Here is a 14,625-nt window from a genome sequence, read left to right as displayed (position 1 = left end):
AACTTAAATATTACAGAACAGTTTCGCTTGGTACGACAAACATAACTCTTTTTAATCAGATATAAAACATTTTTATGAGAGATTGTGATATTTATTTGCCATAGAGAAAGTAACTTTCCCAATTTTTATATTAGATTGTTTTCTATAATCCTTTATGGGATAAACCAATCATAAAGCTTGTTAAATTTAACCGTTTTTTGTTTATATCTTCATCCTCGATGTGGAAAGATAGAAAAGAATTTGTTGAGGATAAATAGATATATTATTTAAAACAAATGTTAGATGTCGCTGCCATGAGAAAATAGCGTGGGATAAAACAACCCGGAAGTAATACACACGTTGACGTAGTTTTCATTCATTGTTGTTTATAAGAAAAAAACAAGAAAACGTCACCGGCATTTTTTAACAAACATATAAAATATAGAAAAAAATAACAGAGTGTAATTATTAAATTACAAAAACTGAAACAATCCTAGTGTAAAGGTATTTGGTTAGGGCTTTAAGAAAGAGTTTGGTCAACAATTAATATTAAAGTTCCGAAAAAAAAAATTAAAAATGGATAAAAATTGGATTCAATCTTTATTTATTGTAATCTTGTTGGTATCTTACACTTTGGCAGGGTAAATTTATTGTTTTTTTTTATATTTAAATCAGACTATCCAATCTGGTGTAATAATATTTAATATATATGTTTTTCTATTTAAAAATAAGCTAAAATATCTAAATGTTAACGTAGTAAAAAAACTAAAAATGTGAAGCTTTATTTGTTAATATTTATTTTTTATTGAATGTTTTTTTTAGTCTATTTAATATAAATTAATAAAGCGTGGTGTAGTGGTAAGAACACTTGCTACTCCACACATGGGGTCGTGGGTTCAATCCCTACTGACCTCATGCTGTAGCGCCCTTGAGTAAGTCGCTATAAACGGTATGAACTCCTGCTGAGCCAGCACTTTATCAGCAGTATAATTATCGGGGAATTATAATCTATAATATCCCAAACTGCCACAGGCAACTCGAGACTGAGTCGGAATAACTCTTGTTACTCTATGTTTAGGTCGCGCATTCGACCTTCCCACATCGAGGATAAAGATATATATAAAAAAAAAATAGTTTTTTTAATAACCCCTAAAAATAATTTTTATTGCAGACGGGATTTTTATGGCATATTACAAGTATCTCGTGATGCAACAACCAAACAAGTTAAATCAGCTTATAGAAAACTTGCCAAACAAATGCATCCCGACAAAAATCCTGATGACCCAACAGCCACCGATAAATTTCAAGAACTAGCTTTAGCATATGAGGTAACAGATAAATAGTGTTACAAAATACTGAAGTTATAAATGATTTATTAAATGATTGTATTTTTAATCCAAAATTTTTTACATTTAGAATTATTTCAATATATAAAAACAATGTTCGAATTTACACCTATAAGGCTATTCTTTTGAAGGTTAGGGTTTTTATTTTGTATTTTTGGGTTAGGTCTTGTCAGACAAAGACAAAAGAAAGAGGTATGACCAACATGGTGAAGAAGGGTTGAAAGATATGATGAATGGGGGAGGTGGCGGTCATGACCATTTCTCAAGGTGGGTTAAACTTAAAATATTCACAAAATCAATCAGTAAAAAAAGCAATTTTAAGGTCTTAAGAATTTAGGTTTTTAATATTCTGTTACATTTAATTTAGTTTTTTTGGCGATTTCTTTGGATTTGGAGGTCAACAGGGTGAACAAGACACACCTAAGGGAGATTCATTCACAATTCCATTGGAAGTCACTTTAGAAGAAATTTACTCAGGAAATTTTGTGGAGGTAATACAATCAAATGACAAATTTGTATCTCTTTCTTAACTGTGAACCTTAAAAATATTCCCAATCGAATTCAAACAGAAATCGGCCAAAAAATAAAGCTACAAAATTATTATTAAAACAAGTTACAATTCTATTTATATTCTTTATAGATGGCCAGGTTTAAACCAGTAGGTAAACCATCATCAGGAACAAGAGAATGTAATTGTCGAACTGAAATGAAAACGCATCAAATGGGGCCGGGTAGAATACAGATGACCCAGCAAAGAGTTTGTGACCAATGCCCAAATGTCAAGTAAGAAAATTAAATCCTTGTGAAGTGTTTTATTAACACAAATCCAAATATAACCGGGCTTAGTCGACATTATATATATATAGCCTATATAACGATATCCAATTTATATATCTATTAAATCAAAAAAAAAACATTGGTGATGCATAGGTAAGTTATCGCGGGCAAATATTAATTGTGAGTTGCAACCATTTTGCGACAATTAAAATGCCCACTGTAGTAGTACAGCAAATAGGTGTTTGGTTTGGAAACAGTATTACAACCATACTTTAACAATGTTTAATGTATGGAGACTTAATTTTAAAAACTAAACAACAAATAAAGGTTCCAAATTGTCTGTCGAATAATTGTATTGATAAGTAACAAAAACAGGAATCTTTAAAGCATGCATCAGCTTATAAAAATATTATCTTCCTGCTGTATTTATATAACACTAAATTGCCCATTGGATTATTTAATCTGGCGTGTTCTAAAATACTTAATATCCTGTCTGTACACCAGATTATTATTAATTATATACGACAATAGCAGGACTTAATTGGCCTGTTACAATAGTTCCTTGTAGAAAACTGGTGCCCATTCATGCAATACTTAATTATCTTATTTTGTGACTACTAAAAAATAAAATCATAGCAAAATCAAGCAATGTATGACCGGATTTTTATGCTTCTTTTAAACCATAAAGCATTGGTGATAATATTATTTGCCTACACAATTTTCAACCATATTTAAATATTTGTTTAGATATGTAAATGAAGAGCGTGTACTTGAAATGGAAATAGAGCCGGGTATGGAAGAAGGAGATGAATATCCTTTCATGGGAGAAGGTGAACCTGATATTGATGGTGAACCGGGAGATATCAGTTTCAAAATTATCATTTTAAAGTAAGTTTAAAGGTGGAATTATGAACAGTTGAGTTTTTATATAAACTTGGCCTTTAAACCAATAGTTAAAATCTCCGCAAAATATGTAAAAATTAAGTAATTAAACTAAAATAACATATACAACTAGTTAAATGTTAAAAAAACACCTAATTTTAGGGTTTTAAAATATTTACAAATCAATTTTCTTTTTTTAGACATCCAATTTTTGAGCGCAAGGGTTTAGATCTTTATACGAATATAACAATATCTTTAAATGATGCCTTACTTGGTTTCACAACAAACATTACTCATTTAGATGGACATCAGGTAATAGAATAAGTTTAATACATTTTCCCAAATTTATTATTGTATATGGGTAACAAAAAAGGTATAGACTATATTTTATTATTAATAATTAATAAGATAATACCTAAAAAATAAAATATATGTATAATAATTTAATTTTTTTAAAAGAAGATCAACAGATATTTAATAAAGCATATTCAAAAAAGTGTATTTAAGTTTAGTCTAAATAGGTATGTGCATAACTTGTATATTTAATCTTATAGGTTAATATTGAACGAAAACAAGTCACTTGGCCTGGTGCCCGAATTAAGAAGAAAAATGAAGGTTTACCATCGAATGAAAATTATAACTTAAGAGGAAATTTAATTATTTCATTCGATGTTGAATTTCCAAGGGGTGAATTATCAGATAAACATAAAGAAGGTATGTTTTTTGTTGTTTAAATTATAACTAGTGTTCAAGTTTTTGGGCATCAATAAAAGTAAAATAAATGTATATACACAATAAATACTACTAATAAAAAAACTGTTAACTATCAGTAGAACCACTAGATATAAACATAGTAAGAAAACTCGGCTAATATTACAAAAAGGATAATTTAATATCTATAAAAAAACTATAAAATGGTGTATGTAGAATTTTAGAAATTTCGAACAAAATTGCATAAATTGGACAACTTTGTGTAAACTAGAGAATAGAAACACTTATCTTAACAATTTTTTATATTTTTTAGGTATTAAAGCAATTTTAAAAAAAGGATCTCAACCAAAGGTTTATAATGGGCTTCAAGGTTTTTAAACTCTCAGTCTAGGTTATTTTATGCAGATTAATCTATTTTCGTACACTCTACTTGGTCACTTTATTTTGCCTCGTTTGAAATTAGTTTCCAAATATAATTTTTCTGCGCTTAATTTGGTGTAGTTATTTTATGGCTCAAAATACAAAGTATTGCTGTCTGTATTTATCTCAATTTTAGCAATATAAGAAGACCAATCATTTAATTATTTTGTTGTTCTCGTTTCATTAGGCTTAAATTTAAAGTTTGTTACTTGTTATACTCATTTTATAGTACTATAAAAACAAATGCTATCAAACTAAGAAAAACTTTGCATAATTTTCTGTGATTTTATTATCTTATTAAACAACCTGGTTATTTATGTTAAACAGTATTTTACAGCCTTTAAATTTCTCTTTTTTTTAAATGTTTATTCTATTTTGGTGGTCACCATTGTTTTAAAAGGTAATAAAAGTAGGAAAATTTAGTTTTAGGGGTTATTCTGTTTTTTTGGCACACATTTGACTATTATAATATATAATTTAAAAGTTGTTTGGCTTAATAGAAATATTAAAAGATTTTAATTAAACTTTTTCTGTCAAATATGTTTGAATAGGGAGGTCAGTTTGTAAAGAATTTTTAATAACACTTAACCGGTTTTAAACTTGGGGTTTTTACCACAGTTTTAACAGATATGCGAGGGTCCATATTAAAAAAAAACATTTTAACTAAAGTTCTTATCTAGCTAATGCAGTTTCATTTTAAACCTACTATAAAAACCTATCTAACTACATACAAACTAATCTAATAATAACAACTGTCTGACCTTGTATATGGGCTTGAAATACAACCACACAAAAGTGAGACCAAATAGTTTTTATTTAAGCCTCTTTTTGTTCTCGAAGTCTCCTGACTCCATATTTAACAGTTGCAGCAGTCGTGGTTTCAGGAACCCATGCACCACCAGCAATCTGAAGAAAAATGACAGAGATTACAACTTTAGATTATTAGATTTGTAATTTGGTTAAAACAAAGTGAATTTTAAAGACAAAAGTGGGGGCTTAATTCTTGCGTGTGATAAGTTAAACTATTTATTGCCACATTTAGCAAATCGTTACCAAAAATTAACTTAAGCCAGGCGAAAAAAAATAAACTTTAATAACAATACTAAAGGCTGACAATGTATAACAAACACCTTTATTTAAAAACTGAATACTGGATTGGAATAGATAAAAAATGTGTATATTTTATAATATTATTTTTTTAACAATTTTTTAATGCAATAATGAAAGTGATAAACAATAAAAATATATTAACAATCAGACAATACATTAGTGGATTGGAAAAAAATCATAAAATCAATATTAAGATTTTATAACAAATGGAATACCTTAATATCGAGAGATTTACAATGCCAGATTCCAACAGCAAGTCGTTTCAAGTCATCCTTACCACTTGGTCCTAGAATAAAAATAAATATTTGAACATTTTAAAAAAGGGGAAAAAATATACAAAGACCAAAAGCATTAAAAGATTCATTTTAAAAATTTGTAAGTAATAATACTAAACTTTTATAGATAGTTATATAGCAAAATAAAAGCATAAAAAAGCAATAAAATCCATAAAAGCAATAAAATCCAAATTATTAATGATGTTTATTTATATATACATATAAAAATAAACATTATATATATATTCAAAAAATATAAATTTCCTAAAAAAATCAACTTTAAGCATACAATACACATACATTTACAAACTACATCAAAATATATTGCTATCAACATACCAGTGTATTTTTTATGTTGTGAAACTTCCATTCGCTTAATTAGCTTTCTTAACGAAGCACCATATCTCGTCCCGTACTTTCCGACGATTCCGACCTTCTTGGTACGTTTTGCCATCGTATCCTCTGTTTAAATCAACATTTTGTTATTAATTTGGGGCGTTTTTTAGCCTAAAATCGACTAAAAACTTGTGAAAACGAGTAGAACAAACCTTTGCACTAAATCTCGAGAGAAAAAGAACGACACCGTGCTTCGGGAAAAGACGACACTTTTATTTGCACACTGGTTCAAACTTTTGTTTTATTTATTTTGTCCTCGGCTAAATTATGGAGTTGAAAATAAAAAAATTTACACATTAAAAAAAACTTATTTTAATTAATTTTAATAAACATTAATTAATATAAATATTAGTATTAAATTAAAAAATATGTTGAATATTTAGAGCTACTCACGTGACTAAATCACGTGATATCAACAACAATAGTAGCGTGTTTATAAGCTTTTGAATTTACATCAACGTTTTTGTTGGAAGAAAAAACGTTAAAAAGAAGAAAATGGCAACTGCAGAAGAGGTAACTTAACAATTATTAAATTAATATATAAATATTTGTTCTACCTAGCTGTCTATTTAATTTTTAACTTTGTATTTTTCACATTTTAACTTGAGTTTGTATTTTCTGTCATTTTACTCTTGTATTCGTATTTTCAGGTGAAATCAATTGAAAGTGAAATAGAAGAAGCAATCCAAGCTGGGGAAAAATTTAGTAATTTATTCTATAAATCTTACGACAAAAGTAGACATGTAAGTTATATAAAACTGAATTTATAGAGCTGGTTAATTTTATATTTCACTTTATTCTGTTACATTTTTTTTGTATATATCTTTATCCTCGATGTGGGATTTGAATGCGCGACCCAAACATAGAGTAACATCAGTTAGTCTGACCTAGTCTTGAGTTGCCTGTGGCAGTTTGGGATATTATAGATTATAATTGCAGAAGTTTATACCATTACTTAAGGGCGCTACAGCATGAGAGCAGTGGGGATTAAACCCACGACCTCATGGTAGTGTAGCAAGTGTTCTTACCACTACACCATGCTGCCGGCAACATGTATCTAATTATTTATTATAAGATGTAAGAAATTAGATGGTAAAAAATAGGGTTATTATTTTGTTCATTTATGTAAATCAAATTGTTGTGCTAGATTTAAATTAATCTTAACAAAATGTGTAAATGTTTAACATTACGTAATTCATACACCATTGACAAATTTAAATAGACTAAATTATCAAACATGGTGCTGACAAATAAAAGTAGCAAATCTACTTCTTTGTTCATTAAAACTTCTTTATAGAAAATAGATAAACTTTATCATGATTCTGCACAATTAGTTTGGGAAGGAAATGGAATCAAAGGAAAAGAACAAATTGCAAAATTTTTACAGGTATGTTATTTTGTTTAATTCACCTTTACAGTCTAATTATAGTGCTATGTTTTTTGTTGTTTTGATAATTAGTCAACGTGTTATGTTTTTTTACTACATTAAATAGTATATATATACTTACTCTTAACATCATAATCTTTAATTTAATGACTCACTCAAAGCCTAAAACAACTTTTAATGTTTTATTTCAGGACCTTCCTGGTTGTTTCCACAACATTGATTGGTTAGACAGTCAACCAGTGAGGCCTCAGTTTACTCAGGGTAAACAAACAATTTTGGTAGCAGTAGGTGGGACTGTCAAATATGAAGATCAACCTATGAGAGCTTTTACCCAGAACTTTACAGTGACAAGCGTGGATAACACTTGGAAGATTATTAGTGATGTTTTAAGACTTAGAAACCCTTAACTTTAAATAAAAAACCTTTAAAGTGTTGGTGATATTAAGTATAAAGATGTACTTTTTATGATAAAACCTTTAAAAGAACTACAATTTTTCTATGACCCATAGTAAAGTAAACTTTTTGCTGTTACAAGCTTTGTTTTTATTTGCTTTTTGTTTTGTGAAATAAAAAACTCAATCATTAAAGATTATATTGTATTACTAAATAGCATAAGCACTCTACAAAGTATGTACACTTTACATAATTAGTAAAAATTATGGTTATTGCATAATCACAAAAAATATATAAAACTTTATAAATCAGTAAAAGTTATATTTTATTTTTAATGCAATTTTGATTTCTCTGTAAAAAAGGCTGCATAATTTTGCGTAAAAACAAGATATATTTGTATAATCATGAAGTAAGTAACTGCACCTTATTATATTTTTTCTAACAATTACAAAAGTTAAAACATAAAAAAGTACGTAAATGAATTTAAAAATATGATAAATTAGTACAAATGTTAACATAATCAAACTAATATTATTAGATGGTTATTAGCATTTACATGAACTGGATATAAACTTTGATTTTAAAAACTGTCTAAAAATCAATTTTTTTTTCATTTTAAAAGAAGAAATCAAAAAATTATGTGATTTTCAAAATAAATTTAAAAAGTTGTGTATTATAGTTTATTTAAAATTGTTTTATCTAAGAAAAGGTCATTTTTACTACCCAATTGGTTAGTTAAATTACTTTTACAAGGTGTGATGTTGATTTTGTAGTTTTACATCATCATTAACTTATTTGGTGTTAAGGCAAAACATTCACATTACAGCAGCTAAATTATACACAATCTAAAGTAAACACTATGTCAAAGCATCTTATAGTAAAACTAACATCTGATAACAAAATTGATGATTAAGTAGCTGTTAATTGTCAAATTGTTTCATTTATTGTGGGGTTAATTAACACATTTGTAGCTCCAGCAACTAAACAAATAGTTAAGGTGTAATAAATAAAGTTAAAATAACCTTTAAAACAATTACATATATTTACCACAAAATATCACAGACTAATTATTAAAAAAATAAATTATACATATATACCATTTTATAACAAACTAGAAGTGCCCACTAATAAAAAACTAAGACTGTTTTAAAGCAAGGAAATTTACCTTCTGGCATAGCAGGAAATTTAATCGGGTCTTCCTTTAAATATTTATCTGTAGCAGTCGACTTCATTTTATACCTAAACCATTTCCCATCAGGTTTATCATTTTGTTGGATGTGACTTACTTTAAAAACTTGGCTGTCAACAAAACCAATTTGAAACAAGTTTTTAAATCGAAGTGGTTCTATATTATACTCATCATTTTGTATCAATACTTCTACTTCTTGATTCCATCTAATAAGAATAAAGTAGAAATAAGAATTTTGGCCTGTATTCCAAACATGGAGTTTTTAATACATTTAAAATAAAAATGTAATTATAAGTAAATGCACACAAAAAATAAAAAAGCAGGTTCACCTTTCTATGGCAAAAGTGTGCTCCTTTGCAATAGTAAAAGGAGCTTTAGTAGGGGGTGATAATGGAAGAATGTTATCACGGATTTTCCATTCTAAGGTGGATTCTTCAGGATCTTCTTCAACATTTATTCGATATCCAACCGAAAGCATTGTTTTTTGAAAACAACTTAAAATGGCTTCTGATAAACTTTTCAAAACAGCTCGGAACCTAAAATTGACATATTTGGCATTATTTTCAATCTTGCGGGACTAAGAAAAATAAGACATCTTGGGTTTTAGTTTTTATTTTTAGGGTTTTTCCAATTAAATTATTAAAAACCATTTTCCAAAAAAAAATTGATCAGAATAATATCGCAAATTTGGGCCGAGTTACAAAAACATTTTATTAATTTTACCAGCAGAAATGAGTAACTTCAAATTCAATACAATCTGAGTTTGAACGCCAAATAGTTGTTGTAAAATGTTTCCAACTTTTATTATTAACACTTTTAGTTTCAATCTGTGAAAAAGTTTAGTTTAAATTATATATATACTGCAAGACAATCTAACAGTTTATTCTAAAGGCTGTAATATCAATCTTTTAACATAAAAAATACATAAGAAATCTAAAAAGGAAAAATTGTAAATAATATTAACTTACTGTTACTTCTAAATCTTCTTTTTGATAGAAATAACAAGTAGGCAAGGATATTTTGACAGGCAGTTTAAAAGTCAAATTATCAGATTTAAAATACAGTTCTGGTGTAAGTACAAAACACTCTTCCTCCTAAAAAAAACAATACCACATACAATCATATCTAGCAAGTCTAACGACAACATTTAGTTTCTTGATTCAGTTTAAACATGTTTTTTATGATATTGCTCTTTCTAAACATTAACAGGGTAGTAAACATACAATGTCACTAGATTAATAATAAAACAAACTTGCAGGGCATTTTAAAAACAAAGTTTAATTGTTTGTCTTTAATATTCATTTTTACTTTAGTGCCTGTTGTTTATTTTAACAGATTTATAAAATAACGTATTCAGAATTTTTTACTTTCTTTGCCCTGTAAGAAGCCCCAACAGAAATACGAACATCTTTATCTAAAGCACCTTCTGGTATGTTCACTACACAACCAAACACCTTGATTGTATCTCCAGATTTCCCCACTATTTTAGAAGTTGAATCGCCACTGTAACTGATCACTGACTTCATTTCTATAAAAATTGATGCACCATTTAAATTTTAAAACACAAGTAATGATTTGTTTTTATGTGCTGAATTCAAAAAATACCTTTGATTTCATTCAAATATTGATTCAGAGTGTTGTTAAGTTCTGGTTGTAATTCGATATCCGACTCTAAAATTTCTTCACAAACATAAATAACATCATCCATTCTTTCTCTTAAGTCTTCTTCCTTAATCAACTTCATGTAGTTTGATGCAGCCCAGGCATATTCTGATTTTTTCATCTCCATTTTAATTTTTGCAAAGTATTTGTCAAAGCAGAACAATGCTTCTTCAACATTTTGCACAGCTAATAGATATTTTGCACAGTATATTAAAGCACCTGAAGCAATGGAAATTTTGTTCGCATTTTCAATTGAAATTTTGATAAGTTCCCTACAATGCCTGTCACTTTCTTGTAAAAAATTATCATCACAAAGTTGATTTGGGTTTATTAGCCTTCTGTTAATACGAATTAAGTTACGGAGTAATCTTATATATGACATGGTTGTTTTTATTTCTCTTATAAGACCATGTTCATACATTTTCTGTTTTCCAACCTGTAAGGAATCGATGCACATTTTTCTTGCAGATTTTAAGTCATCAGTATTTTCATCATCTTCACATTCCAAAACCAACTGATTAAATCCACTCATATTAGCAAGATATTTACTTAATAGATCAAACTCATATGACTTACAAGCACAGGTTGCAATCTCATAAGCAAGTTTTGAATCCCACTTATATGGATTGTAATCATTGCTCTCTGTTATTTTTTCATCATATAACACACACCGACTTTTGCTGTGTAAAACCATAGCAAGTCGTTCGACAAAAAACACATTTCTGTGCACATCATCGGAAAGAAAAAGACCACAATCTTGCAATGTTGAAATTTTGTCAGGATCCAAAGTGGCACAGTCTTTCATTTCTTTACAGAGTCTTTGGAATTTCTCCTTATCTACTGAACTCCTTTGCAAAAATCCAAACTCTTCCTGACCAGCAAAAACAACAATTTTAGAATAAAACTTGGCAATAAAATCTGAAGGAAGGCATTGTCCAGCTTTTTCACATAATTCCACAATTCTTGGTGCCATTTCCGGAGTGTTTTTAGTTTTCTTTTTATTAAAATCAAGAAGGTTTGTTTCTTTTGTACCAGTTAAACTTAACACAACATTCCAAAGCTTTTGTAATGCTATTTCCAAATATCGATTACAGTGGTCGACAGTTAAACTAGTACAAAGTGAACCATAAACTTCAAGCAAATAAGCAAGTACTAACTCATTTAAAATCCAATCAAAATCTTTTGTTTCTTTAATATCTGGAACAATTGGCCATATAGGACTTAAACTTTTCTTGCCAATGCAATGGTCTACCAAGTGACTGATATGAGGAAGTAATTGATCCATTGTAACCCTAGTTGCAGGGCTTCTTACATCTTTTGTAGATACTGAAGCTAAGGCATAAACCATGTCTTTAATGTGGTCTAAAACATTACCATAGGGCCCTAAACGAAAAGCTTTAAGAACAGATTTGTTAAAAGTAAAAACAGATCCAAATGTTGAAATTTCTTTTGCACAAAGCCCAAAATTCAAAATCTTAGAAATAAATTGACCACTTAATATTTTTGTAAACTGTGACGGTTCTTTTAAAGTTTCTACAATTAATGAATCTATAAGATATCTAGGAATTTGACTGTGATGCAAATAAGCCAAGGAAGTCAAAATTTTCAAACTTAAAGAATCCTTTGTCATAAGAAATAGAGTTGTAACAGCAAAATATAAGGGGTCACTCTTATTTTGATCAACCAAATACTCAATACATTTCCGATACTCATTTACATCAATTTGAACACTGCTGCAAAACTTCTTGATAATATATAGAGAAATGGGTAACCCTGAGAACATTTTAACTAACTCTGTTGCTGCCTCTGTCTTTTCTGATGTACTATCATTGCCAATTAAATATTGAAGGCCTTCAACATCATCAAATCCTTTAATTTTAATTGGAAAATAGGATTTTAAAGTACTGAAATTATTATTCATGTTTTGTTGGACCTTTGATGCTTCTATGGAATATTGTTTACTATAGCTTTCAGTTCTTCTTCGCTTTTTCAAGGGTTGTTCTTGATCTTCTTCTTTATGTACCTTCACTACATTCAGCTTTTCTTTGTTACTTTTAAGCTTTTCCAGGTTTTCTTGTTTATTCTTAGATACTTCTTGATCTTCTTTTTCACTTGTGGAAGTTAATAGATCTTCTTCTTTATTTTTGGTCATTATTTTTTCTTCAACTTCAGATGTTCTTGGATTATCTTCTTCACCCTTGGTTCCTTTTTTGGAAATTTGCTCAATATCTAACATTTCTTGACTGCAGGTGACTATATCATCTTTTACCAAAATTTTTACTGAACTTAAATCCCCTTTTTTTACTTCTTTGAAATCAATTGCAATAAGCTTATCATGTGTTGTAAAGTAAACATGGAACTTAGTAACGCCAGTTGCCTTTAGATCAACATTTTTTAAAAAATCACACAAAAAATTTTGATCAGAAACTTTTAGGTTTTCAACAATAATAAGCAGTGGAACACTACAGCTGCATAAAACATCAACAATTCTGGCAGAATTATTCTTTTTCATTTCAGATAAAATTTCCAATCCGAACTTTTTTTTGTTGTTCAAAAGATTTTTCTGGGATATGATTTTGGCTAAGTCATATAAATTGTTTCTGAAGTTATGTTTTTGTTTATCACAGTCGATACGCCAAACAACTACTCGAGTTGATTCACGATATGGAAATAATTCACCTAGGTGTCTAACAATTTCTTTCTTTCCTGTTCCTGGATTTCCATAGAAATTTAGCATTAATACGGGTTCATTCTTTGCCACTTGCAAAGAAGCATTAAAATCCTTAGATTTAAAAAAATCAAGATCAGAAGAAGGTAGATTTGTAATACGTGAAGTCGATTCAAATTCAACTACAACAAAATATTAGCATATGAAGAATGTATTTTATTGAGTATTATTTATCAAGTATAAAGGTTACCTGTTACAGCCAGGTTTTGATTTCCTTCTCTTCTTGTTATTTTGATATCCACCCAATCTCCTGGCTCAAAATCTGTGTGTTCAATATCAGTTTCTGGAAACTTTTGGGATTTAAAAAAAATACAATTATTGATCTTTTTCTAAAAAAGGTTACTTATAAACGAAATTATCTGATTATATATGCTATAGACTGCAACCAAACTTTAAAATTATCATAATAAATGATTTCTTATTTAAAAAAAACTTTGAGTATAAACAAAAACTTTGCATGAACCAAATGGTTAACAATTTGTTCCAAAGAGCGGTTTCTCATAACATGGTGTTTTCCAGTTAGAAAGGATTCTCGACATATTGGGCATCTAAATTTTAAGTGCTTTAAAATACTAACAATTGTCGTAAAACTCTAAATGAAATTTTTTTTTTAAAAGTAAGTTTGGATTACTTTTTTTTAAAAGGTTACTTAAACAGGACATTACTTTAAATCATGATTCATACGCATCCATTTTTTCAAACATTCTGCACAAAAATTATGTGAACAAGGAAGCACCCAAGGCTGTTTAAATTTCCCAAGACAAACTGCACATGTTGCTAATTTGGCGAGTGTATCTTTGTTCACATTTGTAGATTGGTCGGCATTGTATGGTAGCCTTTGCATAAATGTATATTTTTATAAAATACAATTCACATTATTGTTATGCGAAGAAACAAACACAAAAAATAAGATTGATATGGTTTCTTTTTCACAAAAATATTATATATATTCAGTTAATATAATGTCAAACATTAATAACTTAATCTATTTGGTTAAATTAACTCACTTTTCTTTACTTGTCATCTTTGCATCTATAAGTTAAGATAATTATATTTTATATTTCTTAACCTCTTAATAGCACAACCTAACATTAACACAAAGTGATAAAGTTAAAAGTATATATGTTTTAACGTCTGAATTTTTGTTTTACTAATTTCTATTCTGGTATAGTGAAGCCCTCGCTGCCAGATTAAAACCTTACCAAAAAACCTAATCTTGCAGTACTTGTGTTCTAACTTAACTAATTCTCAATTTTGCCAACCGGAGTTGGCGTTCCTGGGTAAACAAAGGTTAAAAGGCAATTTCTCCTTAAAGCAAGCTGGGTTCCGTGTTTTTAGTTACGTGATTAAAGCGGCGAATTGCCAAAGGA

The 14,625-nt window shown here is 28.6% G+C and overlaps 4 protein-coding genes across 5 annotated transcripts; 2 read left to right on the top strand and 2 right to left on the bottom strand.

The window, feature by feature from the left end:
* Nucleotides 1-351: 351 nt before the first annotated feature.
* LOC145743733 (dnaJ homolog subfamily B member 11-like) lies at nucleotides 352-4,582 on the top strand. The gene is made up of 9 exons (XM_082561768.1): nucleotides 352-620; nucleotides 1,151-1,307; nucleotides 1,489-1,592; nucleotides 1,693-1,816; nucleotides 1,966-2,108; nucleotides 2,850-2,990; nucleotides 3,185-3,296; nucleotides 3,539-3,698; nucleotides 4,009-4,582. Exons 1-9 carry the CDS (start codon nucleotides 556-558, stop codon nucleotides 4,071-4,073), a joined length of 1,071 nt encoding a protein of 356 aa, XP_082417894.1. The 5' UTR covers nucleotides 352-555; the 3' UTR covers nucleotides 4,074-4,582.
* A 329-nt stretch (nucleotides 4,583-4,911) lies between these two features.
* LOC145743734 (large ribosomal subunit protein eL43-like) lies at nucleotides 4,912-6,084 on the bottom strand. Its single transcript, XM_082561769.1, has 4 exons — nucleotides 6,049-6,084; nucleotides 5,840-5,962; nucleotides 5,441-5,511; nucleotides 4,912-5,021 (listed from the first exon to the last, which is right to left on the bottom strand). Exons 2-4 carry the CDS (start codon nucleotides 5,952-5,954, stop codon nucleotides 4,932-4,934), a joined length of 276 nt encoding a protein of 91 aa, XP_082417895.1. The 5' UTR covers nucleotides 5,955-5,962; nucleotides 6,049-6,084; the 3' UTR covers nucleotides 4,912-4,931.
* Nucleotides 6,085-6,313: 229 nt separating this feature from the next.
* LOC145743204 (NTF2-related export protein-like) lies at nucleotides 6,314-7,857 on the top strand. Its single transcript, XM_082561119.1, has 4 exons — nucleotides 6,314-6,409; nucleotides 6,547-6,639; nucleotides 7,194-7,283; nucleotides 7,475-7,857. Exons 1-4 carry the CDS (start codon nucleotides 6,392-6,394, stop codon nucleotides 7,688-7,690), a joined length of 417 nt encoding a protein of 138 aa, XP_082417245.1. The 5' UTR covers nucleotides 6,314-6,391; the 3' UTR covers nucleotides 7,691-7,857.
* A 174-nt stretch (nucleotides 7,858-8,031) lies between these two features.
* Nucleotides 8,032-14,372, bottom strand: LOC145741836 (uncharacterized). Of its 2 annotated transcripts, XM_082559500.1 has the most exons (11): nucleotides 14,263-14,372; nucleotides 13,921-14,091; nucleotides 13,719-13,803; nucleotides 13,446-13,545; nucleotides 10,471-13,377; nucleotides 10,233-10,393; nucleotides 9,834-9,959; nucleotides 9,589-9,692; nucleotides 9,195-9,401; nucleotides 8,842-9,071; nucleotides 8,032-8,656 (listed from the first exon to the last, which is right to left on the bottom strand). In XM_082559500.1, the coding sequence occupies exons 1-11, from the start codon at nucleotides 14,277-14,279 to the stop codon at nucleotides 8,604-8,606; spliced, it is 4,161 nt and encodes a 1,386-aa protein (XP_082415626.1). In that variant the 5' UTR covers nucleotides 14,280-14,372; the 3' UTR covers nucleotides 8,032-8,603. The 2 variants fall into 2 exon arrangements, with proteins under 2 accessions (XP_082415626.1, XP_082415627.1); XM_082559501.1 differs by lacking the exon at nucleotides 14,263-14,372 and having other exon boundaries at nucleotides 10,471-13,309; nucleotides 13,446-14,209.
* Nucleotides 14,373-14,625: the final 253 nt, after the last annotated feature.

The sequence above is a fragment of the Corella eumyota genome, chromosome 2 (genome assembly GCF_963082875.1).
Source record: "Corella eumyota chromosome 2, kaCorEumy4.1, whole genome shotgun sequence".
Taxonomy (NCBI): domain Eukaryota; kingdom Metazoa; phylum Chordata; class Ascidiacea; order Phlebobranchia; family Corellidae; genus Corella; species Corella eumyota.
The sequence above is the reverse complement of the archived record's forward strand: the minus strand, read 5'-3'. Positions and strand labels throughout refer to the sequence as shown.